We start from the raw sequence: 26,937 nt of genomic DNA, 5'->3' as shown, positions 1-26,937 counted from the left end.
ATACTACCAAGAGCCAGGAAGATCTATTCACACAGGGTTGAGAGGCGCACTGCTCTGTAAAGAAATTTCATTTTAATGTAAACTGTTCATATTTACAGATACCAGAAGCACACAGCAAAAAGCCATAAAGGTGTAAGCTGGTAGGTGAGGGCAGTGACATCACAGCTTATTTTCATTGGGACAAGACAATTCTGTGTTTAATGCAAAAACTATTTACACTGATGATCATATTAGTACATTTAAATAATAAAAAAAAAAAAACATTTTTAGGATTCCAGTCCCACCATGGTTTTATCTACTTTTTTGACATTGTCTTGGAAGAAAAGTCAATTATTTCCACAGAGAGAGAGACAGATGTGTTTAGTATGAAAGTCAAACCTTCACCACATCCTACTGGGCATTTAGATGAACAGTTAATCTGGGGCAACATGTTTCATGCTCTCATTAAAAGTAAAGCTGTTTGTCCAACAGTCTTGCTCTGATCTGGGGGCAGTTGCAGCTCACAGGAATTCCAGCAAGTGGAAGATCCAGATAAAAATCAGTCCTTTTTTGGATGAGGTCTGTTCACGTTGTCCTTTGTCTTCTTCCCATATGTTCCTTGATCCCTTTGTCATCCCGCTGGATTGTTCTTCTTCTTGGGAGGCAGGACTTGCTTCCATCTCTAGTAGGTGCCCTGTTAGCCTTCACCGACCTTTTGTTATCTGGGACTGAAAGAGCTCTGAGCGGTCAGATTCTGCTCGATATGAGGAGCATTTCTTAATGCTGCAAATGTGTATATGCATTATTGGACACACACAGGCAACAACTGATGGAGATTCCAGTGAATGCAAACAGTCAACTCATTTAAAGATGAACTAGCCTCCAAAAGGAACCAAGTTAATGGAGCAGACATAAAATGGCTCTGATGTGCCAGCAGGCGTTAAGAATCCTGTTCATTTGAAATACTTATATCGCCGACAGCATGAGTCCAGCCAGATTATTTCATTTCAAAAGCAAAGTGTCAGCCCGTCAATCATGTTGACGTTTACATTTTCTCTAGGTTCGATTCAGCTAAGTTTGCTTAACCTGAACCAACTTAACCCAGGCATGGACCACCAGCCAACTAGTGACTGCAGGAGCAGTTTTGGCCACAGTCTAGCAGGCAGCTCCTTTAAACACCCCACCAGGTTCGAAGTAACATCAGAGTGTTACTTTTTTCCGTACATTTTAGAGTGAAAACAAATGGGAATCCCAGAAGTTTCAAGCTAACTTTACTAAGATAACTTTGAGCAAGGTGTCAGACCTTTGTTAGCCTGTTCGTGGCTTATTTATGGTTGTCATTAGGGGGGCAGGTGTATCATGTTAAAGACATAAAACAACTAGAAAAGGCAGAAAGCTCAGACCTCCACCAAACAGGCACTTGGACTCTGTACAATACCCCCAAACACACCAAAGTAGAGCAGAACTTAGGTGCATATGGAAGACAGCGTGGACGTGTCCATGGTCCCTTCCCTTGGCAGCTACACTGGCCTGCTTGTTCCTAAGTGAACGTTTCCATTTCCAGTAGAATTTCATTTACCAGTACTCAAACAAACTACAGCCGGTACAAACTCACCATCTTCCATCTGAGGATTTTGATCCACTCGTCTGCCTCCATGCCTGACTTGGCACACAGATAGAATATCCTCTCAGGAAACACCAGGCTGTGGGCACCCAAAGTTAACAAATGCCAGGTGATTCCCAAGTGCTGGATGATTTATTCATTTATTTTAGACAGCCTGACTAACTGAGCAAGGTTAGCACAGAGAGGCTATGCTAGTATGCTGGGTCTTGGCTAAAAATGTTAAAGGGTCATTATATGGATGGAAGTTGAACATTGCAACAGTGTTCTGCTTTATTTCCACTTCGTGACATCTTCAGGTTGGTTTTTAGGAATTCTGGTTGTCTGAAGAGCTCTACGATGGTACAGCCTACTGTAGAAACTGATCTGCCCTTCAGGGATGAGTAAATATTCCTTTCATTCTTTATCTCTAAACTAGGAAGGACTGACTTTTAGATGTTGTCCAAGTTTAGTTGGAAAAAAAGATGTTATTCAGCATTGATCATAAGGAGAACCTTTAATGTTGTCAACACACATTCAATGTGTTGTCCTGACGATAACCCACCGTTGGTTTAATATGCCGTTGCTGTCTAGGTTAGGGTCCAACACGGTTTGTTAAAGGTTCTAATGTGCTAAGAGGTGTACCAGAGCTCTCGCCTCACTCATTTAGCCCCACTTTGTTCACATGGAGACGTGACTCACCAGAAACAGTTGATCCTGTCATGAGAATAGTCGAACTGGACTGCTGAGCATGCTCTCAAATCCAGGGTGCGAATAGGTTTCTCACACTGTAAGATTGACATCACAGCTCATATCACGACTTGAAACTTCAGACAACTGAAATGAGCACAGTCCCCAAATGTCAAAGCACCTTTATTGCCACTAAACTGTCCACAGTGAAAGAGATCAGTGATGCTTTTTCCCACCCTCAACAAACAGTATAAAAGGGGGACAAAACTTGGCACAAGGTGCAATACCAGTCTCTGAAAACACTGGACCAGAATTGGTCCTGGTGTGACTGGCCTGCAATTATTCCAGCTTTGAAATGTCTTTTTGGTGGGTGAGTGAAGACAGATGCTTTTTCATGGACTCTCAGGGCTAGCTGCCCTCCTGTGCTGCCCTGACCCGAATCCGTGTCTGAGTGAGAGGGGGACGTGACCTTACTCACCATTTTGTCTTTGAAGTATTTCAATTCATATCTGTAGAGTGTGAACCACCTCTGTTTCCAGTTCTAGAAATAAAAGAGACTTTTAACACTGCACAGTGGTTGGCTTCACCGAAAAAAGCAGCTCCAGCTCTTGCCTTCATGATTGCTCCTTGCTTCACCAGATAACCTTCCTTCGTAGCGAGCTGAAAAACAAAGCTCGAGACATCAGCAAAAGCAGAACTCTCCCTTAAACAAATACAGTTATTTTCAAGCTGTCCTCGCCTGTGTGCTTCCTGTTGAGCAGAGGATCTTTTAAAAGATATAGTGATATCAGAAAGGGTCTTACGGACGGAGCAGTGGGCACCAGGTCATTTTCTGTGCGTCCTGTCTGCACGGCCGTATGAACTCGAACAGACTCATAAATGGACGGCTCCTCTACACGCCATGGGTACGGACTCTTCAGTATAATCAAGGTTCCTGGATCAGCAGTTGAGAGTTGAACAGCTTAGGAAATATGATGCACTTTGGCCCAGTGTTTCACAGTATATCTGTTTAGCCATTTCACATGTTTTTCTGGACTATATGTTACAGCCCTGGTGCTGCTGTTTTGGTGTTAGGTCTGTCTGACTTTTCCACTCTGGTCCTCCATGTGATCAGCTGGTCCTAATCTGCTGCTCATCTGATCTCTTAAGGAGTCAGGGAGAGGTGCGCCTGAGGGACAGAGTGCGACACAGGATGGACCACAGTGGTGGAAGTGTGGGGCTGCTTTTTTGGGTTCGTGAACGATAGTTTCTCTTTCAACTGGAGAAAAGGACTGGAGCTACTCATTATTGTTGGTGTCCCCCTCCAGGCGTGGTGGCGCTTTGGTTGGTCGGTGAGGGATTACTTAATCTGGTTCGTGGAATTTAGGGTTGTCCAGCGTTTTAAATTGCTTATCGTATAAATAAACATACACTTTCTGAAGAACTACCATTGGCTTTGGTGGTTGTCCTCCCATCAGCCCCTAACTTCACAGCAGCTCCCACGATACCGGACCTCTTGAATCCTGCTTTTAATACAACATGCAATTCTACATACAAAGCTTCTTCATAAGAAGCAAAACTGCAGACCTCCCTCTGTACCATGTGCAGCTGTGCAGTTACTGTTTGCTCTTCCTTCCTTGTTTTACTTTCATGCTGCGTGTGGGTTGTTTTGCACTCTGCCAAATCCAAATCAGTTTTATATGTGAGTTTCACACACCAACCAACTAGCTTATCTTAATCTTACTCATCCAAATATGTGGCACATACATATATATGCGAGCTTCAACCGTCCGCTGTCGTCATGTAACACTAAAGGTTCAGAGGATCACCCATTTGGTTTTCTGTGTGTGTGTGTATGTGTGTGTGCAAGTGTTTGCAGTTATTCATACCTGCATCACTTCCCAACAATGGCTGATTAGCAAAGTGGTTCACAAAGTCCTGCAGGGTTGCAAACTCATTAAACCCAAAAACATATTTGGCGTTGTCCTTGCGTGTCACATGAAAATGTTTGACAGAATCTTTTGCCCTACGTGAAAAAATAGCAAAGGCCCGTTACATTTAACACACGTTATTTTGGTGAGAAGACTGACATCAATCACAGGTTTAGGAGCGCAACGGTATTTTTTCTAATTTCAGACAAATGAATTACTTAAATTAAATTAAATTAATTAGATATTTACCAGTTAATGAACTGACCAGAGACTGAGCAAACAAGCTGGTCAGGTTGCATTCACACGTGTCAGCACATACTGTATATGATGGTACATTTCATTGCAGGCTAACCTTACAGACAGAGCAAAGCAGCCCAGACCGGCATTACTGTTCCTCAGGAGATAACTTCCATCAGTCCCATTAGATAAAAGGAGAGCCTCAGCAGCATGACGAGAGAGGTCACCATGGAACCAACTGAGCCAAGGAGACAAGAGACAACGTCAGACATCAACAACATAGTAGTAGGAGTAGTAGTAGTAGTAGTAGTAGTGGTGGTAGTAGTAGTAGTAGTAGTGGTGGTGGTAGTAGTATTAGTGGTGGTAGTGGTCACCATGGAACCAGCTGAGCCAAGGAGACAAGAAGCAACATCAGACATCAACAACATAGTAGTGGTGGTAGTAGTAGTAGTGGTCACCATGGAACCAGTTGAGCCAAGGAGACAAGAGACAATGTCAGACATCAACAACGTGGTAGTAGTAGTGGTAGTAGTAGTGGTAGTAGTAGTAGTAGTTTTACTGATAGTAGTAGTGGTAGCAGTAGTAGTAGTAGTGGTCACCATGGAACCAGCTGAGCCAAGGAGACAAGAGACAACGTCAGACATCAGCAACATAGTAGTAGTGGTAGTAGTAGTAGTGGTAGTGGTCACCATGGAACCAGCTGAGCCAAGGAGACAGAGACAACGTCAGACATCAACAACATAGTAATAGTGGTAGTAGTAGTGGTGATAGTAGTAGTAGTGGTCACCATGGAACCAGTTGAGCCAAGGAGACAAGAAGCAACATCAGACATCAACAACATAGTAGTAGGAGTAGTAGTAGTGGTGGTAGTAGTAGTAGTGGTGGTAGTGGTCACCATGGCACCAGCTGAGCCAAGGAGACAAGAAGCAACATCAGACATCAACAACATAGTAGTGGTGGTAGTAGTAGTAGTGGTCACCATGGAACCAGTTGAGCCAAGGAGACAAGAGACAATGTCAGACATCAACAACGTAGTAGTAGTGGTAGTTTTACTGATAGTAGTAGTGGTAGTAGTAGTAGGTAGTGGTCACCATGGAACCAGCTGAGCCAAGGAGACAAGAGACAACGTCAGACATCAGCAACATAGTAGTAGTGGTAGTAGTAGTGGTGAAAGTAGTAGTAGTGGTCACCATGGAACCAGTTGAGCCAAGGAGACAAGAGCAACATCAGACATCAACAACATAGTAGTAGGAGTAGTAGTAGTAGTAGTAGTGGTAGTAGTAGTAGTAGTAGTGGTGGTGGTAGTAGTAGTAGTGGTGGTGGTGGTGGTAGTGGTCACCATGGAACCAGCTGAGCCAAGGAGACAAGAAGCAACATCAGACATCAACAACATAGTAGTAGTGGTAGTAGTAGTGGTGGTAGTAGTAGTAGTGGTCACCATGGAACCAGTTGAGCCAAGGAGACAAGAGACAACGTCAGACATCAACAACGTAGTAGCAGTGGTAGTAGTAGTGGTAGTAGTAGTAGTAGTAGTTTTACTGATAGTAGTAGTGGTAGTAGTAGTAGTAGTGGTCACCATGGAACCAGCTGAGCCAAGGAGACAAGAGGCAACATCAGACATCAACACAACATAGTAGTGTGGTAGTAGTAGTAGTGTGGTCACCATGGAACCAGTTGAGACAAGGAGACAAGAGGCAACATCAGACATCAGCAACATAGTAGTAGTGGTAGTAGTAGTAGTGTAGTAGTAGTAGTAGTGGTGGTAGTAGTAGTGGTAGTAGTAGTGGTGGTGGTGGTGGTAGTGGTCACCATGGAACCAGCTGAGCCAAGGAGACAAGAAGCAACATCAGACATCAACAACATAGTAGTAGTGGTAGTAGTAGTGGTGGTGGTAGTAGTAGTAGTAGTAGTGGTCACCATGGAACCAGTTGAGCCAAGGAGACAAGAGACAACGTCAGACATCAACAACATAGTAATAGTGGTAGTAGTAGTAGTAGTAGTGGTAGTAGTAGTAGTAGTAGTTTTACTGATAGTAGTAGTGGTAGTAGTAGTAGTAGTGGTCACCATGGAACCAGCTGAGCCAAGGAGACAAGAGGCAACATCAGACATCAACAACATAGTAGTAGTGGTAGTAGTAGTAGTAGTGGTCACCATGGAACCAGTTGAGCCAAGGAGACAAGAGGCAACATCAGACATCAGCAACATAGTAGTAGTGGTAGTAGTAGTAGTAGTAGTAGTAGTAGTGGTAGTAGTTGTGGTGGTAGTGGTCACCATGGAACCAGCTGAGCCAAGGAGACAAGAGACAACGTCAGACATCAACAACGTAGTAGTAGTGGTAGTAGTAGTAGTAGTAGTTTTACTGATAGTAGTAGTGGTAGTAGTAGTAGTGGTGGTAGTAGTAGTAATAGTAGTAGTGGTAGTAGTGGTCACCATGGAACCAGCTGAGCCAAGGAGACAAGAGACAACATCAGACATCAGCAACATAGTAGTAGTAGTAGTAGTAGTAGTGGTAGTAGTAGTAGTGGTAGTAGTAGTAGTAGTGGTGGTCACCATGGAACCAGTTGAGCCAAGGAGACAAGAGGCAACATCAGACATCAACAACGTAGTGGTGGTAGTAGTAGTAGTGGTAGTAGGGGTTCCAAAACAAACCTGATTTTGTGCTCTTTCTTCATAGCAGATACAATCCTTAACTATTTGCTTTATACTGGATTATTTTCAGTTAGAATTCTCAGTGTGCAGGTAACTCAAAATGTTAAAAACTGAACTGAGAAGCACAACTGCAATATCAGAACGAAAGTGAGAGTGTATCACTGCCAGTGTTGACAGGAAATAGACAGAACCCAGATTGTTTCTTCTTGCTTAAGATTTGCAAAACAAAAACTGTTCCACAAAGGCTTTTGTTCAGCTGAACAGAGTATGTTTTACTGCATCACAATGTGATGGTGACATGGTTGGACTGGAGAAAGAAGTTATTTGGAGAAACAAGGTTGTCCAAGGGTAACACAGGAAGTACAAAGGATTTCTGCATTTAAACAAAGAGGTGCTGTGAAACTTCCTTATTTACTTGGGGGTCTGGTGAAGTCCATGTATGGGCACATCAAGACCAGGTTGGCAGCAATAGTTGGACCAACACAACGCTCAACAGGTGGACGAAATGGTTAACCATTTAACTGCCAGGTGATACCAGCCCACAGGTCAACACCCTAACCCTAACCCGTCAATACATTCACAAAAATGTCCGAGAACTTCGATGAACCTCAAACTGGATCAGAGCTTGCAAGGTATCAAATCCAAACCTCTTGAAGTTCCAATTAAGAACTTGTGTCCTTATGAGTCAAAGATCTTATTGTTTTAAGTCCGACCGATGAGGGCACCAGTCTTACCCCAAAGTTTCCAACTCGTCGCTTGTGTCCTCTGCAGACGTGTCACTGTAGAAACTCATGTCTTCAGCCAGCAAATGGCCCAGAACCAGACAGCAGTCAGTCCGCAGTGAGTCCACAGCCTTAAAGATTGCGAAACACCAGAAAGAGGAAATGAAACCTCTGCTGTTGGACTGGTGTACTTACCCTTCACACAATGACGGCGATGGTTGTGCAGCAGGAGACGCTCTTCCCTTTCCTGTTACTGCACCTGCGCCATCTGCACATTCCTGTCATTGTATTGTTTCATCAGTTCTGTGAATTATGTTTCTTTGATCAAGTCCTGTTTTTTGGCGAAGGTAATTGGCAGTTTTGGACTTTGAACTTTTGTGTTTCAGCCCTGTGTTAAGTCCATCTACACATCTTATTCAATTGTTCTGGGCATTCTTGTACATTTGTCATTAAATTAAACTCCATCGCCTTCAGTCCCACTAGTTGTGTTTCACCAGCGGTGGTCCTGCTATCCAGGTGCTGGTTCCTCCTTCCTTGTGCATTCCCTTTTTTTTTAAAAAAAAAGTACTGTGTGAGCTTTGGCCTTGATTATTTGGGAGTGAAATGATTTGCTTTCTTTTCTGGGGGGGGGGGGGGGCAGTGGATGTGGGCCAGTGGATGACGTGAGCACTTGGGCTGCACCAACCTGCTTCCTCACCACATCCCTCTTTTAGATGTTCCTATCCACCAGTGTTCCGCCTGGGGTCCAAGAAGTGAAAATGCACATCAATCACCTTAGTGAAGCTGAAGCCACCAGGCAGGGTAGCGGCCCCCACCCTTCACGCATGACGCTCATTTTGGAGCTAAATGTGACAGAGAATTTTAAAGGTCCAAACAGAACAGAAAATCTCAACAATACTTTAAAACAGGGGTAAACCGAGATGGTCGCGGCGTGCTGGCTCGGTCAAAAGTTTGCTCCATTAATGTTGTCAATCATGAACTCTTACTCGCTTTGTTAAAAGTGCTGGAGCACCGACTGACAGAGACAAAGACACCAAGGGAACATCTGAACCCAAGACATTCAGTCAGGAGAAAACAAACATCTCTCAGTAGCTTCATGATATAAAAGAGAATAACAGAACTGAAGTTGCAGCGCTTTGTTTCCATGCTAAATAGTCTCAACTTTGATTGTATTAAGAGACGTTTTAAAAACATTGCATCAATGGGGTACCTCATGGGGTCCAACCCTCAACAAAACCCTCCTGGTTGGTTTGACTGTTGCAGATGTGCTGCTGGAAGAGCTGCTCCTTTTGGACAATTCAACAGGAATCTGCAGGTTATTCAACACTTGGAAACATACCGACACAAGTGATATGTTGTGTACAAGTCCTGAACAGAGGGTAGAATATGTTTTTATTAAGAACTCCTTTAAAAATGTTAATCTTAAAATAGTTTTACATGATTGGTTTCATTCATTTCCAAACATTTGGCTTGGCCACACATGCTTCCCTATTCCACACACACAATTTTAAATAAGGTTTTTGTCTTTGTCCCAATTCCAGATGCGTCTTTGGAGAGTTTTTCTATCTCGTCTCTGCTTGACTCTTGGTTGGGATTGCTTACACCACCGACGACCCCCTGGCCTCCAGCCGGATGGGATGCAGAGCCAATCATCTGCTGACTCCAACATTTTTCTCGTTCCACTGTTGAATTCTTTGGCGGTAGTTGTCAACTTCCACTTCCTTATTTTGAGCAGCATTTGGGTGTAAAGTGTTGTACAGAGCTCGACACAATATCCTGCAGGAGGGCAGGTGGACAACGACACAATATTAAAATCATATATATTGACATATACCTGTCCACATTGCTCACTTTAGCTACACTACATACATTTACAGGTGCAAGAGATCCCAAGTAAGGTCAAAGCTTGCTCGTTTGAGGTTCCTTTTTCCAGATGGAAAAATATTCTTACTGGCTTTCACTGTCACACAGGGCGTCATGGGACCTGTCCCCTCACCAATATTCGCTAGCTGCAGCAGGATGCTCTCCCAGCTCTGTTACTGTTCTGCCCTACTGGGTTCCGACTAGATTGGACTAGGATCAGACATCAAGGCCTTGACTAGTGAGATGAGCTGAGCTGTGAACTACACATGGCTGCTGCTCATGTGCGCCGTGTTATTTTAGGTGTGTGTACCTGGGGATGAGTGCAGTGACCGTGGTGAGGATGCAGATGATGTAAAACATGGGCTGAGACATCTGCAGGGTTTCCACCCCCAGAGGGTTGGTTGGGGGACTGCAGGTCACGCAGAACAGACTGAAGAACAGCACAAATCCAAAGTACGACACAAAACTGAGCAGCAACACCAGCACATGAATCCATGTCTGCAAAACAAGACGCAGACAGGAAGAGTCAGCCAAGCAAACCTGTAGAAGAAGCTAGAGGTGAAAGCTGGTTTCAGCCGCTGACGCAGCGAAGGTTTGTCTCACCAGAGTGTGACTTTCTAAAACTTGATGCAACAGGATGATAAGGAGAGCTGAGGAGTTGATGGGAGAACCAAAGGACAGTACGGAGACATCTGATCCAGCCAGAGCCTGATGCAAACAACAGTAAACTGTGAGAATAGCACCACAATGTGAGTGCGTACATACTGTACAATAGCAATATGGCAAACTTGTGACAATTGATATATATTCTACAGTAACAATTGAAGAACAATTTATTGCCCAAACAGTAACTTATTCCAGCATGCCACACCTGAATTCAGGGAGCTCCTTACACTGACCCAGTCTTTCATAAAGTTAGGAGCAGCCTGCATGGCAATGCACTGGATTTATACACCTGTGGCCAAGGAAGTGAGTGCATCACACCTGTGTTCAAATATCTGGACCGCTGTCCCAAGATTTTGGGAAAAATACTGTATTTATTTATATTTGTGTTTATTCAACTAAAAGACGTAAAATCATTTTGTTATTAGTGGGTAAAAGACAGATGTACACTGATGCCACTGCAGATGGTACCGGTGTTGTGATTTGAGATGGTTTCTTTTCATTATGACTGTTACTACAGCACAATTTAGTGGAAACCTCCAATGGCGCACCACTTATTTCCCAGTCCTGTGAGGACACAGGTGTATAACTCATTTGGCCAACTCCTATATTATTAAATGTGACTGTGAGTACTTACAAAATAAGGTACGAAGAAACACACTATGCTTTGGTAAAAGGCATCAAGGACTGTGATCCAGAACATGGAAGGAACAGAGACCTGCAGGAGAAACACCTCTACCATATTAGTCACGTACACACGTAACTGATGCTAATTCAATGCTCTGATAAGAAGTGTACTGTTTAACAAAGCCAAAATCAAGTCAAAGGCAACAGCAGAACATGGCACAGCATATGAATGGAGAAGCGTTAGCCTCCCATTCCTTCCAACTAAAAACCTCCAGGCTGAGCAGTGCAGCACCCTAACCCTGGAACACTATTGTACGATAAGATGGAGAAATTTGCTCCCAATTGTGGCAAAATGACCAAATAATAATTTTCAAAAAATCCTAAATGTCACCAATACCATTGATATTTGAGTGGAAAGAGACCCCAATTGAAAAGAATAATAAACTACGGTGTACTTTAGCGATCAGCGTGACTATATTAAATCTAGTCATGCTGATCGCTGAAGTTAGTCTGTCAGCTGGTTAACGGTCCTGTGTTCTGTGGCATGGAATATAATAACCGTAACCATAGCACCATAGCTGAGCTCAGAAGAAGGAAATCAAGCAATTTTGTCTTTAACCCAAGCTTGACATTTGGCTTCATAGATCCTCTATGTGTAGCGATGCGCCATTGGTGTGGTCATAGTACAACATTTACCACGGTTTAACAAATGCACGCATAATCATGGTGGCTGCATTTGGTTTCACATGACAGAAGCCAAACACAGTTGCTAGACAATAGACCCAAATGTGGGGCAGCTAGAGAACAATGTGATGACACTTAGGAGTAGTACTTATAGTACAAAGTGATTCAATAAATACTCGATGAATGCAACCTGCTGCTATCCTCAGTCACCTTGTACTTTTCTACAGCTCTGTAGAGCTCAGGCAGCTTTAGCAGAGTCTCTGCAGGGATGTCCTGGTCCAGGATGCTGTAGATGAGAGGCGGGGCAGATGTGAAGACCAAGTTGAACAGAATGAGCACCCATGAGTTGCTCATGACGCTCCCTGAGAAACCGCAGAAGAACTGATACCAGAACAGCAGATTGACAAACATCTGCAAACAGATACAGAATTAATTGTAGATTCAGACTTAAAATGGGATTTGAAGATGAATATTATCCTTTTCTTGACCGCTATATCCCTTCCAGAGTCATGGGGAGGGTGCTGGGATCTCTCCCAGCGTCCACAACTGAATGTGTCGCCAGCTCATTGCTCTTTTCTTTATAGAGTATATATTTCCTTGCTTTTTAATGTAAGCCACACATTACACAGTCCATAGGTGAGAAGAGCCTCACCACGTTCTTGTAGATAAAGTAGAGGATCATGTTGGCAAGACGTGAGTAGCACCAATGACCATGTACCAGCAGCAGCTTCCTGAGATGTTTAAACCTGGAAATGGCAAAGTCGCTGGACATCACAGCCTAGGGAATAAAGAGAAGCATGTCGAGCACAAACGTGTGCATAAAGGTTCATTCTGTATAATGATTACGTTCAAGTGACTCCATGATACTGAATTCTATTATTGAGAACACAACTATGAAGCAAGGTTGCACCTTTAGAAGTGTACCTACAGTGTTGTTGCTTGATGAATTACCTGCATCCCCTCTTGACCACATATCCCAATGCCCACATTAGCCACTTGAATCATGCTCACATCGTTGGCTCCATCACCTTATGTGACAAAACAACAGTGAAACACATTCCTGTTCAAGGAAGGTGGTTTAAGTAAACACGGTCAAAGTTTCAAGTCCTAAAAGTTTTCCTGATCTTTCATCAACATTTATCAAATTATTAATACACCGCCATGAAATAAAAGTAAAATCTATAAAAACACCACTGGGTTTCCCATGAGAACCAATTTACTCACCCACAGCCAAGGTCATGACCCCCAGTTTGTCCCTGATGAAACGCACCACCTGGCTCTTCTGAAGGGGCGTGGATCGGCAGCAAATGACAGCTTTGCAGCCACAGCTGAGCTCCAGCAAGTCGTCCTTCAGCTCCTCCTGCAGGGCCCAGTCCAGTGTACTGCCATCTACAACCAGGACAAATGCCGGGGACAAATCCTTGTGACACTCTGCTGTACTTCCTTCGGTGTAGCCGACAGCTCCATGCTGCACTTTCAACTTCAGCTCCTCTAGTAAAGCTGCACAGGCATCCTTTTAGTAAAAAAAAAAGAGAAAAAAAAGAAAAATAGATGCAATGTGACGTGATGCCAACCCACCCAAGAAGTGAACCAGGGACCTCCTAAAACATCAAGGTAAGAGCCTCAGCATGAGGCTGACAACTCTACCGAGGGAAGACTTATGATTATTATATTTGCCATCATCATTACTATAAATAACTTGTTAGTTTAGCTTTCTCAGTATTAATTCAATTGAACCTCGAGCCCAGACCTAGAGGACAGGAGTGACCTATTGCAGATCTTGTGTCTCAAAGAGTGAGCATCTGTGATTTTTTTATTTGTGTTCAAGTCATAGAAAAGACGAGGATAGTGGAAGGTGAAAGGCCCCAGCCATCCCACTCCTCCCCACCAACACACCTGCGATGCTTTTGGTGGGCCGGTGAGTCAGTCGTCACCTGCCCATCCCCCACAGCTGACATCAGCACTTACCTTGCTGTCACAATTCACTGTTAGCAGCTGGTCAATGGGACGCAGTAGTTTGGAGGCATAAGCAATGTTGATGGCTGTCTCCATCTTATCTCCTGTAAGGACCCACAGCTTGATCCCAGCTCTCTGGAGAGCTTCTATGGTCTCTGGAACCTCTTCCTGTAGTCTGTCCAGTATCCCCGTGGTGCCTGAATGTAAGCAAACGACCCTCTGAGGCTTCTGTCACAGTTCAAACATAAAACTCCAGAATGCAGCTGTCCTACCCAGCAGGGTCAGGTTGGTCTCTAGGCTCTTGGCCGAGTCCTGTAGCAACTCCTCTTGGTTTTCTATGCTGCTCTCAGCCAACAGATGTCTCTTCAACCACTGCTCATACTCACGTTCCTCTAGAACCTGGGATAGTTTATCAACTTTGATTAGTTTTTAATTATGACGATTAATACATTAATTATGTTACCTATTTTCTTTGATTATTTGGAAGTTTGGTCAAATGTGGCTGGTTTACATGTCAGAAAAGTATTGATGCAACCATTGAAACTAAAAATCCAATTATAATTATAAAGCATTAAAACATGTGATGAAAACATGTGGACCTCAAATCTGAAGAGTTACCTTTTTAGCAATGCAGAGTGTACGCAGTCCATCTCTGGCATAACTATCTAAATGCTTTTGGGTTTGTTCCCGGATATGATGGTGGACCTCCTGATCCTGACTTAAATCTGGACAAAAAAGAGAACACAGAACACTACTGACACACAGAAGCTCACCATATATCTCCAATGAATCCAGAATCTTACCTTTCGGGTTCTCACTCAGGTCCATGATGACCGAATCTGCTCCCTTGGTGTAAACCACCACCTGCCCTGACAGCGGGTGGCGGACAACCACTGACATTCTCCTGCGATTGGAGTCAAAGGGCAGAATGTGGAGCAGTTGAACCACCACAGAACCAATTCCAGGGAGGTCTACCAGCACATGGTCCGCCGATCGGCCCCTCAGCGTAAAGCCATACACATGGGCAGCATGGACCAGAGCTGCTTCATCGGGGCTTTCTGCCTCATAAAGGAGCTCATTGTCGTCCACCACTTCCTGTCTAGTGCCTTCAGGATTGATCTTTTTACCCTTCCCCTCTTCTGTCTCTCCATCATCTCTTCTATCTCCTCCACATTTTAAGTCTTTCTGGGCCCACCCATCAGCTGATTGCTGGTCTTCACATGGGCTTGCTTGGGATCTATCTGCAGTGTAATCAGATGGTGTGGAGAGGGGGAAGGAGCCTGTCCTTCCCAGAGAAAACAATCTGGTGGCAAAACTGCGAGGGCTGCCTCTAACACCAGGGGGGTAGATAGACGAGAATGGAGGGAAGCCGAGGTGCTGCAACACGAACCTTCGAGGAGTTTGGGTTTCAGGAACCTGCCAACAGGACATCCAGGATCAGTCAGGAGTGCATGGACCAAAACAGATCCTTGTTCTCCTGCATTCTCAATATTTGAACACGTTTCCCTGCTCCACACCCAGCATTTGCTAGATGAGTCAATAGTATTTGAGTTATAATCTCACTATCACACTTCAACGTTGTTTCTAGTGTTTGCTGGATTGAATCATTTTAAATGAATATCGCACTTACAGTATTTACAGCCAAGAAAGTGCACTGACATGGATGTACGACCCAGGAAGCATTCAGAGAAGATGACTTTTGTATTAGTGATTAACCATCAGTTCCATTTCAGTTTGTGTCAGCTGCGTCAATCTAGTCTGCAACAGTCTTAATACTTGTTTCAGGCTACTGTGTAATGGCAAGAAAGATAAATATGACTTCAGAAGTGCACATTATCTCTCAAAGATGATCATATCGCTATGTAGATGCAACTGACAAGCTTGTCATAAAATAAAAATGAAAACATTGGAAAATGTTATACATCATTAGGCCATCCTTGAGGAACCTTAACCAAAAAAACAAGTCTGTCCTAAATTATTCAGTAATGGGAACGTTTTATGCATCATGGAGCTGTATCATTTCATGCAAAAAAGGATCTTGATAACTATAATTATGTCGCAACATCTTGGCACAATGACGAGTTTTTGAGCTGCTTTAATGGCCATAAAGTTCCAGAATAAACTTGATATTAGTTCCTTTCGCATGGATGTAGATATGATGACAACATCAATCTCTGTCATCTAACTGTGTCAACAAATGCTGCACGAGGACCCTTCTAATGGGAATGTGCATTTTCCCTATCCCGAACAAACTCACCACATGTTGTGACTGGTAGGGTGAAGAGACCACAACGCTGTTGCAGATGGACAGAGCCAAAAAGAAGTCAGTTACGTAGACCAGCTCCATGTTGGACAGAGACGCACCAAAACCATCCTTTGGTGTCAGTGCAGTAGACTGAAGCCAGCTCAGCTTACGGAGCAGCTCAGGGTCTGGCAGCACCTCCTTTGCCTGGAGAGTTAAAAGAGGAAGAAGAGTTTCTCCATCAGGACTAATTTAGGCTTTACGGCTATCGAGCATTTAGGAAACACAAGGCCCAGACAATCTTTAGGACAGAAATTTCAAAGTAAAAGAGAGAGTCTTACCACACGGCTGCTGAAGGCACTGGTTCTGGCCTGGACGGGACTTGGCAGCTGCTCATCATCATCATCATCTGACTCTGCTCCAAGTGTGTTTAGAGACAGAGAGTTTTGGTTGCAGCTGAGTGAGCGACAACTCAGAGACTTTCTGCTGCATCGTGATCTCAGAGTTGTGGAGCAACCCACCAGCTCACTCTGGTCCTCATACACATCCAACCTGCGAGCTGACACCAAGAAAACAGGACTTGAAAGTGGAACTGGGCTAGACGGAAAACTTAAAGCAACAACAAACACATTCACAAGTTCAATGACACCAAATTGTGCTACAGATGTGCTAACTCCAACAGTGAGTAAATTTATTACCATCTGCATGCACACTTTGTCTCTGCTTTTGAGACAAAAATGAAGAGGTGCTGAAACCTTCACATGGTGATGTTTAAAAGACCTTAGTAAAATATGCCTCCATCAGCAGTTCTCACCATTGTCCTCATGAGGATAATCAACGCCATAGATACTGCAGCGGCTGAACACCATTTTGTTCTCCGTTAGTGTTCCAGTCTTATCAGAAAACAGGTACTGGATCTGACCGAGATCCTCAGTGATGTTGAGAGCCCGGCACTGAATACTGGCGTCTAGCTGCTCATTGTACAGGTCTTGGTCATTGTGGATGAAGTAGATCTGCCCCAGTTTCACAATCTCAATGGACACATAGAGAGAGATGGGGATCAGCACCTGATGGACAGAAGTAAAGGACTGAGTACAGCTTCTAAAACTGGTAATGACATCACACATCTTCATTAGAAATTCCTGCTTTTGAAGACATACAGTCCTGCATACAGCGTGCTTGGGACAACTCATCTGTCCACTTGATTCCACTGCTTAAACACTCAAAGTCTATCAGTTATCAGCAGGTCACGTTTCGTTGTGTGGATAGTCATGTTGTCCAGTTTGGATGATTAAATTTTACCTGAAGTACAATGATCATAGTCCAGAATACATGAAAGCCAGCGAGGGCAGGTGATGTGTCCAAGCTGGTCTCGAACAGAGGTTGATTTAGGTTCCGCACCCAGAGTCCATGACCTGGTAAACAGTGACAGCAGAACAAGACCTTTGAATAGCTCCCCGTTCAGATTCTAATGGAGCTAATGCTGTGTGCTGTGTCATTTGCTGATGGTGCCAACCTATAGCAGCAGTCAAACACATGACGATGAGAAGGACAACACACCACAGAATATCAGTGTTCAGGCGCCGCTCCAACAAACTGCACTTGCATCTCGGCCCACTGTTGTTCATCATAGCTTTGGTTTCATGGCCTTGATCAGACAAAACAAGAAGGGCAGCTCAGAACAGAACGTCATGATCTCAAAGACGTACATCTGTTACAAATATGTCGTTATCATTCAGGGGGGCTGGTAGCTCCGTCTGTTGGGAATTGGGTTGAGAAGCATAGGGGTCTTGGTTCAAACCCAGACAAAATATGGAAGATGTTCTGGTAATAGAGGAAAGCGGCAGAATATCTTAAGAGCACGGCCGACGTACCGTTGTGCAAGGTACCGAACTAGCAATGAACTGGCAACTCAGCCAGAGCTATATGCTACCTTTGCCCATATGTGCGCCCTCCCCGTGAGCTCGAAAGGGATAAAGCGGTTAAGAAGACGGGAAGAGAGGTTATCATTCATACAGGTCATACTGATCCATTGAGATCTACCAAAGAGTCAATTGGACGGTTGAAAGCAGCTGCCCCCCCCGCTGTGGAACCAGCTCCCTGTCCAGGTACGGGAGGCTGACTCCATCTCTACTTTTAAGATCAGACTTAAAACCTACCTCTTTGAAAAAGCTTATTGTTACTAATTCTGTAGTTGCAGTTATTATCATAGACAGACAAATTATCATACTTAGGGGGTCTTCTAATCATTAGGTCACATCTTAGTTATGCTGCTTTTGGCCGAGGCTGCCGGGGTCCAGAAACATGATCAGCTGACAGGCCTCTGTCACCACACTGGGTCATGGTTTCTCATCTCGTCTCCTCTCCTCCTCACCAAGTAGACTAGTGATGTTATTTCTTTTATAGTTTTTTTGCTCCCCCCCCCCTTCTGTATTCATCTACAGGTATCTCCTTCATAGCTGTATGCTGACCTACTGACCCACTCAACCGGCAGTTTATTTTAATTAATATAATGTATCTCTATGTTCTGCCTATTCACTCCTCTACCTCTCCTCTCCCTCTCCTCTCCTCTCTCTCTACCCAGCCGGCCATCAGCAGGAGGGTCCCCCTATATGAGCCTGGTCCTGCTCAAGGTTTCTTCCTGTTAAAGGGGAGTTTTTCCTTGCCACTGTTGTTTGTTGGGGGTCACGCCCTAATATTCTGTAAAGCGCCTAGAAACAATTTTGATTGTAACAGATGCTATATAAATAAAGACTGATTGATTGGAAAACAGAAGGCAGTTTCAACAGTTTCGTGGCTGGAAATACACCAGAAAAATTGGAAACGATTCAGGATTCAGGGCACTTACCTGCATAAATCACAATGCCCACAACATTCTCAGTATTGCGGATGGTGCAGCTCCTCAGCAAAAGATTGCCATTATGTAGGCCAACACGACGGCCATCTGGGTGCTCTCTGTGGCAACAGTATGCAAATCAAATCCACATATTAGTAACACGAATGACGCAACAGCACAGTGTGTTCCAATCTTCACATGAAAAATGTGGATCTTTTCTTCCTTTATTGTTTTTACACATTAACTCATGGATATAATTTGGGTTTTGGTGTCAAAGTTTACAACATAAATTTCTTTCATGTCAGAGTGAAAAAAGATTTTTAAAAAGTAGTTAAGCCAATTAAAAAAAAATACAGTGTAAAATCAGTTTCACATAATTTATTTAATAAATATTCACCCTTTTGAAGTGACTGACCTACTTTAGCTTTTTCAGCTTGGAGACATAATGAATGTTAAACTTAAACTGGTTTGCAGAGAAGAATCAAGATGGGGACACATCCAAACAGACCAAGTGCTGCTATTGCAGACTAAGATGCATCAACAAAACACTGACTTTATGAGGTTAATATTGATGGAAATAATTTTGTCAAAAAAGGATTTTGTCAAAATCTGTTTTCACTTTGGCACGAAAGAAGCTTTCTTGTAAATTCCAGTTGAAGAAAAAAAAAGCCAAAGTATATTGGTCTGTGATTTTATATCTAAAAATGAAATGGGGAAGCCATTTCCATAGGCACTGGTTCATCAATTTAAGAGGAAACGTACATGTAACCCCTGAAGCTGCTGAGGTCATGGTTGGGTTTCTCACATTCAATCCTGCTGTGGAAGCTGTCAAGATTCATGCTATCTCCCTGGACACAGAAAGAAATCTATTCACACTTGGGACCACAGGTATCCAATATGTCTAGCATAGTGTATCCTAGATAGATAGACACTCTCTTTGTGTGTGTGTGTGTGTGAGAGAGAACTGAATTGTGAGTCCAGAATGTCAATCTTTATTACAACCCTGGGTTCTCATTAGCTGGAAGCCAAACTCATCAAAATTCCAAAAAATACCACAGCTGAGTGTGAATTCTTTCCTCAAATGGCCAAAGCAGTGAAACCATATGTAAATTAACTTTCCATACAATCACCTCATACATTACCTGAACTTGCAGGTCTAAGACCACCTGTTTTTGTTTCAGGTTGGTCTCTCCATCCAAGTTGGCAGTTTCAATGTAACAGACCCCACGAGGGTCAGAGGAATAAAGTAGGAGCATATCAGCAGGAATGATTTCATTACAGGACAATTGGACAAAGTCTCCGACGCGCACATCTTTCCAGCACTGCTTGACATAGGCCTTCTCCTTACTGTGGAACAATGTTGGTAGACAGAGAAGAGACAGTCAGAAGTGACAAGTGGATTGGGATTTGATGAAAGTCTGACGCTGTGAGACCTACAAGATCGTCCACCTACCTACCTACTGTTTAAATAATGCTGTCTTCAGAGTTGTATCAATGTCCAAAAACAAAAGGGAAATTAAATTACTGCTTCAATTAAATGATCTAAAATGCGTCACTTAGCATTGGGGAGTTGCTATAGACCACCCTCAGCCAGACCAGAAGCACTCTTCTCTCTCTCAAACTAACAATGGAAGGCAGACAGCTATTCCACAGCCCTTTACAAATGATATATGTCTCTGTTATCATAAATCTCAGGCTTTTAAATAAGTCCACATTAATGGATCTTATGTTGAATGACAAGCCCTTTAAGTCAAATCTTCTGATGTTTGTGATCATTGTGCTGCTCCTGTTATTGCTGTTATGCAAAGCTGCCAACAAGCTTCATGTTCTGACTCTCATAACAAAAAAACCAAAATCAGATGTTACTACCATCTTAATATCCAACATAATTTTGGAAACCGATCAAAGCTTTATCCCGACCCAAGTCAACGTCAGGCCTGCAAGGAAATATTATCATTAACTCAGGGGCAAATGAGACCAAGGAGAGATTGGTATACATTTAGAAGAACATTATTTCACCAGATTCTGCTTTTGATATATACCCTGCTGCATGTGTCCCCAAATTTAAATGATAAGGGAGGGTACAAGGGAGAGACAAAAACCAAGGAGTCCTAACATTAAGGTTCTGCTTTATGACAAGGTTCCCTTAACTGTAAACCACAAGAAACACTTCCTCTAAATCAACCGAGCGCCGTGCCAGTGATTAAAAGTAAATGAACACATCAGACATGATAAGCAGGTCCAACAAACTTCTATAAGTGAAAATAATTTACTTTTTCCACATATTAAAGTTTCCAAGGTATTTAAAAACATTACAAAAAAAGCTAAAATTGCAATGGATGGTAAAACGCAAGCTACAAAGTTTTTCATTGTGAACAGTGCTATTACAAACAGGTTTTTATGCTGGATCGTTGTTTGGTGTATGATGACAGCTTTACGCGTTTAAACAATGGTCAGAATGAGGATTACATTTAAATACTAGCTGCATAAAATTTAAATTGCAATGTGAAAACATGAAACTGTATAAAACAAGAATCAAATAAAGGAACTGGTGGGACTGGCAAAAAATATGAATGTTGGAAAAAGGTGGAAAAGGAAAAAATCCTGTCACTGATAAGGAATGGTCACATAAGAGTTAATTATTAACGCCAGGGCAGTGTAAAAGGCTGTCAGTTCCAACGGCAATCCCATCATCACATTTTCCATTTAGCAAATATTAGTCTGAAAAAGTTTATATTCAAATAAAAAACTGCTCGAGAAATTATACCATCTCAAAATTTCCTATTGGGAATTCCTTATCCCACAAAATAGATTTGTTAGACCGTTGTTTTCTTTAATCATCTAATTTTCATCAGCAGCATCATATTTTAATTGGGACTTTTTTATTTCATGATAATGGTATAAACCAATTAATTATCATCAAATATTTTTTCCACACACTTCTCCCTACACTAGGAAGTTGGTGTTTATTTCCAGAGAATATTTTCACCAACAGCTACTAGCCAAAGAACTGAACTTCAGAAATGAAAAATAAGTCCAAGAATTTAACCTCTTCGAACAGGAAAACCTTTATTTACTTACCAGTCGAAGACATGGCAAGGAAGTCTGTTGATAGAAAAGTCAGACTTAAACCTCCGATAATCTTCCCAGATATCCTTGAGAGCGGTCGCTGTCAACACGAATAAGATCGGAACCAAGGCAATCTCTGCCTGAAAGGCCTCCACCACAGGAACAAAATTTAGGGCGGCAATTAAGATAAAGTAGATGTTAGCAATGCGGTGGAGTTGCTCAAACAGATTTTTGGGCAGAAACGACAGAAAGGAATACTTGGTGGTGTGGATTTTGTTGATTTTGTATGACTTCAACAGTCCACTCAGCTCCTGATTGTCTGTGAAGGAAGGCACCACCGTCCTCTTCTTACGAATACGATCCCTGCTCGAACCAAGATGGAGCAGGCTTTCGAAACACCTCATGATTGTATCTCTCTGGTGGATGTGGTGGCAGGTTTCCGTCTTTCTTCAAACTCCAACCTACGTGCAATCATTCTGCAGTGAGACATTTCATGCTGTGTCCATCCTTTTCCAAAATGGGATTGGTGTATCTCGTTCCACGTCTTCCGTTGGCTCCGATAAAAGGAATAAACCCCCCAAGCTGGGACAAGTAGAGAGTTCCGTATCATGTGACCAATTCACCACGCCTCAGCAGTGTCATAAATATGGTCAAGGTTCAAGTTTTACAACCTGCTTATAAAGGGTCTAAAGAAAAAGGAAGTTCAATGAACAGTAGTAGGATCATGTTTAAGTAAATTAAATTCCACTGGCGAGGGCATCGGCATCACTGAAGGGTCACAAAAGCAACGCATTTCAAAAAACTCAAACCCGCCTTTTTCAAAACCCCAGAGCAGCAACGGCGTGGATTTCTTCATTCTACAAAATAAAGGCGATATCCATGTCCAAGAGCGAGGTGAAGACATTGAGCTGTGTAGCAGAGAAGAGAAGGAGCTGCACAGCGAGGCCATAAATGAGGTTTACCTGGAGGGCTCTGGCGGGTGCTCAGAGCCAGAAGACGGAAACACGATGCCCAGAAAAGCTAAATATAGCAAAGATGTCCCTTAAAATCCATAATGCGGATACACCTCAGAGAAGAGGGACAGAAGATTTCTGAAATCGGGTTTGGGACCTCTCGGTGACCTGAGCGACAAAAGCCCTCCCAAGTCATCCAAACACGCCGTTGCAGGCACCAAATAGGTCCAGTTTCCAGAATTGCTCTCTCTCTCTGCATACATACACACCTTCCTTCTGTACTTTATTTCTATTATTCATTTTTGCACCTACCCCACATGAAAAAGGTCTAATTAATTAATTACTGATTGCTCTTTAGAAACATTTGTTGGTGTTCTGTTACTCTCTTAAATGAATGTGCTCAAGTCCTTTGAAAATTGCATCAGTCGTCACACCATCCCCTAAAACAACCGGACAGCACAGTGGGGCGACACCATGCACCCCAGAATGGATGCTGAAGTGTGGGTAAGAGTATGTGCGCGCCTACCCATTTGTCTATTTCTCATCTATCCATTTTTCTAATTTGTCTGTCCATCGATTGTGCTCTCGTCTATAATATACTGTCGTTTTTCCATATAGAGTTGCCATACATAACCATTCTTGTGACGTCATTGAGGGGCAAATTGCAGTAAAGGTCCCAAGGCGCATCTGGCAGTCAGGCACCTTTGCAAATCGGCTGGTGTTGGCATCGCATTTTTCCCTCTGCATAAGATGCAAGTCATAAAACTGACCACAGAAATGTTTAATGCACAGTTGTTAAAATGTGCAAGTTTTTTAATTAGTAGTGTTGTGGCGGGCACGCAACCCAGGAGGATTATGGGTTGGTGGCGTGTTCCATGCCCTTTAGTATTGGTTCATTCTGGTTTTGGTGTTTACAAAGAAAACTAACATAAACCGTGCCTGGAGTCATTCATCAGTCTGCCACAGTGTATGTTATTTTAGATAATGAAAATTAAAAATATATATTTTTCACTACAATTCCACTGGTGCATCTTCATAAACAAATGGATTCCTCTTTTTAACACTCCTCAATTTTGAAACAATTATTCTATGGGGCTTAAAATAATTAATAACAATTAAGCACCGACTTAACAGGATTTTTTAAACCCCGCCCTCGAGTTAGAAGTGTGCACTCACATGCAGAACACTTTCACTTTGTTGTTGTTGACCTTCTTGTCAGACAAGTAGCGCCTGTAATCTTCCAGGGCATCTTTGATGGCGATGACAACAAGAACCACCAGTATTGGGATCATCGTTATTTCCTTCTGGAAAGCTTCCACAGCTGGGACCCAGTTCAGTAAAGCCAAGAACACAAAGTAGAGATTAGCTGCCCTATTAAAAACAAACAGAAAAAGAACCCAAATAAGCATTGACTAAGCACACAAAGGGACCCTCTTCCCTGGTAATGACAATCACTAGCACTGTTGTGTCTAATAGTCATTTTAAACATCTCATTAAACTAGAGGCCGCTACCAAAATAAATAATTGAATGTGATTTGAAAGAATGACCTGTGAAACTGCTGAAACAGGTTCATCGGGATGAAAGTCAATAAGCTGTACTTGGTGGTGCGGATACCGTTGCCCTTGTAGTTTTTACTGCTGTTACTGTACTCCAGGAGTTGGGGTCTGTTGCGGCCATAAACGGTTCTCCGTTCAGCATTGCTCCCTCGCGAGCCTCGGCCATGGGATGGCCATGGGCTGGGGAGCCTCTCAGCTGCAGAGTACCAGCCACGTCTTGAATCGCCCTGCAACAGCTGCCGGCAGCGATACTGCACCCAGTGGAACCTCTCCATTGACTCAGACAAATGCTCCAGTTGAGCTGACAAACTTCACAGTGTCTTCATCCTGCAGAAAAGAAAATTCAACATGTCGGTCTGGGACATTGATATACCGGTACTGCTTGATATAAGTGAATACCAGTTAAAATACTCCAATCTAAACTGCTACATTCCTAGCAAAAGTGAGAAATGTAAAAAACAAAACAAAAAAAAAACTGTCGTATGACGCACTGTAGCAGTTTATTTTTTAATCCCATTCATTTCTAACCAAGAGCACAGAGAATTTCACAGAGAAATGGAGTCATCATTGATATATGTAGATGTGGGATATATGGTGCTGCTTGTGACATCTTCAGAGAATGTAAATAATAAGTGTGACTCAGGCAAATTATGCTAATCCTGATTCTGATTTGTCCACTTGATTTGTTAGCCTTTCATGTACCCAGACAGATGTCTGGTGTAGACAGACTGAGTTACAATTATGTTTGGATCTTGGTTTGATAAGTGGAGCTGAGCTTTCCAGGATTTCTGTAGCTACCTGTCTGGCTGATTTGGTTCCTTGTGGAAGTTGTAGTATTCTGTTTCAGACGCCTCCTTCAATGTTTGACAGTGCTGTCAACAGAAATACAGGCATCTCTGCCCCCTCCTCTCCATTGGATGATCCGAGATTGACATCATTGCCTGAAGAGCTGGTATTCCCACTATTTCCCTCTTGCTTGCTCATATGTCATATGACAGTACTAAACTGCACCGGCCAAACCAAACACGTTTATTCCGCTTTCGTGTTTAACTGTGGTTCCTACGAGAACCTCTCAGTGTTTTGACTTAAGTCGACTTTGTGGACAACAAACGCTAATAACAACGCCGGTGTTAACGCAGCTAGCTAGCCTGTGGAGCGAAGACCCTATTGCCACGGGATAATAATGAGCACTGTCGTACGATTATTTCTGTAATACAAGAGTCCCCACGGTGCCTCTGCCTGGTGCAGAATGTGAAACTGTGGCCCTCCGGCTGTCACACCTTCAATTTCTGTCCTTCCTTAATGTATTCAAACAAATTACGGACATCGTAATTGCAACAGACGAGAGTCGTTAAACATCACCTGGAACATGGCGGGAGGCGTTGCCCTTTCTTACCGACTGCCGTCCATCATCGGTCCAGGTGAATTGACTGTTCTTGGCCGTATTTTCTTAATGTCTGGAAACGCAGAGCCATTGCAGTGGTTTCGAGCTACTTTTAAAAACCAAATAGAGATTCTGCTTCTTTCGTACCTTGACGACTTAGGTTCTGGCACTGCCTTTCCTGCCTTTTGAGTTAGCTGAAGGGCATTCGCATGTAGCAGATGGGAAATTAAACCTAAACAAACTTCTTTCCCATATTGCTCAACAATGAATAAATTATACTTTATGACCCAAGCAGGAAATTCGTTTCTGAAGGATGAATAAAGTTGCTTCTCGTTTGTATGTTCTGCTTCTGCTTGTTCTTCTTCTTCTGGTACTTGACCATCAACTTCTGAGCATTTTACTGCCACCTTCTGGACAGGCGGTGGAGCGGAATATCAGCTATCGGCTCTGAGTGTGTGTGTGTGTGTGTGTGTGTGTGTGTGTGTGTGTGTGTGTGTGTGTGTGCGCGCGCGCGCGCGCTTTACTTTAGACACCGGAAGAAGATATGTTCTGTTTCTTGTGATCCACTGTGGTCACAATTTCCTCTTTCTTGTTTCTTTATTATGAAAAGTGTGCTATTTACTCATGTACGGTACACTCAACTCTCCTCCCATGATGTGATGTGTTTTTCCTTTGGCTTATATGGTGTTCTCACATTTCACCCACATTCTTTTGTATATTAGAAAACTGTCGACCTTCAGGGTCCATTCGCACTGCAGGCTTTAGTGATCGTTTTACATTTACAGTATGTCTCGAATCCTATTTATTTATGTACTAGCTGTTGAGATTACATGTTTAAATGTGGTCTGCAGACTGCGGCTTGCATGGCTCAGGCTCCTGACCTGACTCACGTGCTCAGTTGAACAAAACCTTGCTTTTAGAAGTGACCATGTCGCTTCTCTGCAGCCTAGTTTTAAAAAGAGTATTGGGGGGCAGCCGGTAGTGTTGAAAAGAAAAGAGAATTCTCCACTGGTGTTGTCATGGTGACTCCTGTCTGTCGCTTCATGATTGGTCACGGAAACAGGATTTTAACCTCTTTTTTGCAACACGATTTGATTGATGACAAAAGTTTCGTTTCATTTTTTAGATTTTTATAAGACCTTTGGTCGGATGAGCATATTTAGAATAAAATTCTTAGTATTTTGGATTTGGTGCAACGTTTACTAACGTATTCAATAGCATAATTAAAGCATGTGTGGTAACATGGAGTCCCAGTGAAAACTAAAGTGAAATATTTCGGTACCTGGCAGGGCAAGTTGCAGTTGCGGTCCCCTGGG

At 43.0% G+C, this 26,937-nt stretch overlaps 2 protein-coding genes across 11 annotated transcripts; both read right to left on the bottom strand.

The window, feature by feature from the left end:
* Nucleotides 1–50: 50 nt before the first annotated feature.
* On the bottom strand, nucleotides 51–8,265 carry dapp1 (dual adaptor of phosphotyrosine and 3-phosphoinositides). Of its 4 annotated transcripts, none has more exons than XM_057059025.1 (9): nucleotides 7,800–8,265; nucleotides 4,537–4,654; nucleotides 4,138–4,186; nucleotides 3,073–3,203; nucleotides 2,882–2,929; nucleotides 2,748–2,810; nucleotides 2,282–2,367; nucleotides 1,595–1,682; nucleotides 51–707 (listed from the first exon to the last, which is right to left on the bottom strand). In XM_057059025.1, the coding sequence occupies exons 1-9, from the start codon at nucleotides 7,856–7,858 to the stop codon at nucleotides 684–686; spliced, it is 666 nt and encodes a 221-aa protein (XP_056915005.1). In that variant the 5' UTR covers nucleotides 7,859–8,265; the 3' UTR covers nucleotides 51–683. The 4 variants fall into 4 exon arrangements, with proteins under 4 accessions (XP_056915005.1, XP_056915004.1, XP_056915007.1 ...); XM_057059024.1 differs by having other exon boundaries at nucleotides 4,138–4,274; nucleotides 4,532–4,654; nucleotides 7,800–7,989; XM_057059027.1 differs by lacking the exon at nucleotides 4,537–4,654 and having other exon boundaries at nucleotides 4,138–4,274; nucleotides 7,800–7,996.
* Nucleotides 8,266–9,160: 895 nt separating this feature from the next.
* atp10d (ATPase phospholipid transporting 10D) lies at nucleotides 9,161–26,008 on the bottom strand. Of its 7 annotated transcripts, none has more exons than XM_057059012.1 (24): nucleotides 25,769–26,008; nucleotides 25,600–25,694; nucleotides 24,229–24,564; nucleotides 23,857–24,051; nucleotides 19,801–20,005; nucleotides 19,421–19,506; nucleotides 18,671–18,777; nucleotides 17,339–17,470; nucleotides 17,125–17,237; nucleotides 16,637–16,889; nucleotides 16,164–16,381; nucleotides 15,838–16,029; nucleotides 14,384–14,996; nucleotides 14,199–14,305; nucleotides 13,853–13,979; nucleotides 13,593–13,777; nucleotides 12,849–13,137; nucleotides 12,576–12,652; nucleotides 12,277–12,402; nucleotides 11,835–12,035; nucleotides 10,951–11,031; nucleotides 10,254–10,358; nucleotides 9,961–10,148; nucleotides 9,161–9,563 (listed from the first exon to the last, which is right to left on the bottom strand). In XM_057059012.1, exons 3-24 carry the CDS (start codon nucleotides 24,510–24,512, stop codon nucleotides 9,437–9,439), a joined length of 4,011 nt encoding a protein of 1,336 aa, XP_056914992.1. In that variant the 5' UTR covers nucleotides 24,513–24,564; nucleotides 25,600–25,694; nucleotides 25,769–26,008; the 3' UTR covers nucleotides 9,161–9,436. The 7 variants fall into 7 exon arrangements, 6 of the variants coding, with proteins under 6 accessions (XP_056914992.1, XP_056914993.1, XP_056914991.1 ...); XM_057059013.1 differs by having other exon boundaries at nucleotides 25,634–25,694; nucleotides 25,769–26,002; XM_057059011.1 differs by having other exon boundaries at nucleotides 25,600–26,001.
* Nucleotides 26,009–26,937: the final 929 nt, after the last annotated feature.

This window comes from Takifugu flavidus, chromosome 16 (genome assembly GCF_003711565.1).
Source record: "Takifugu flavidus isolate HTHZ2018 chromosome 16, ASM371156v2, whole genome shotgun sequence".
Taxonomy (NCBI): domain Eukaryota; kingdom Metazoa; phylum Chordata; class Actinopteri; order Tetraodontiformes; family Tetraodontidae; genus Takifugu; species Takifugu flavidus.
Note: the sequence above shows the minus strand (reverse complement) of the source record. Positions and strands in the feature narration are given on the sequence as shown.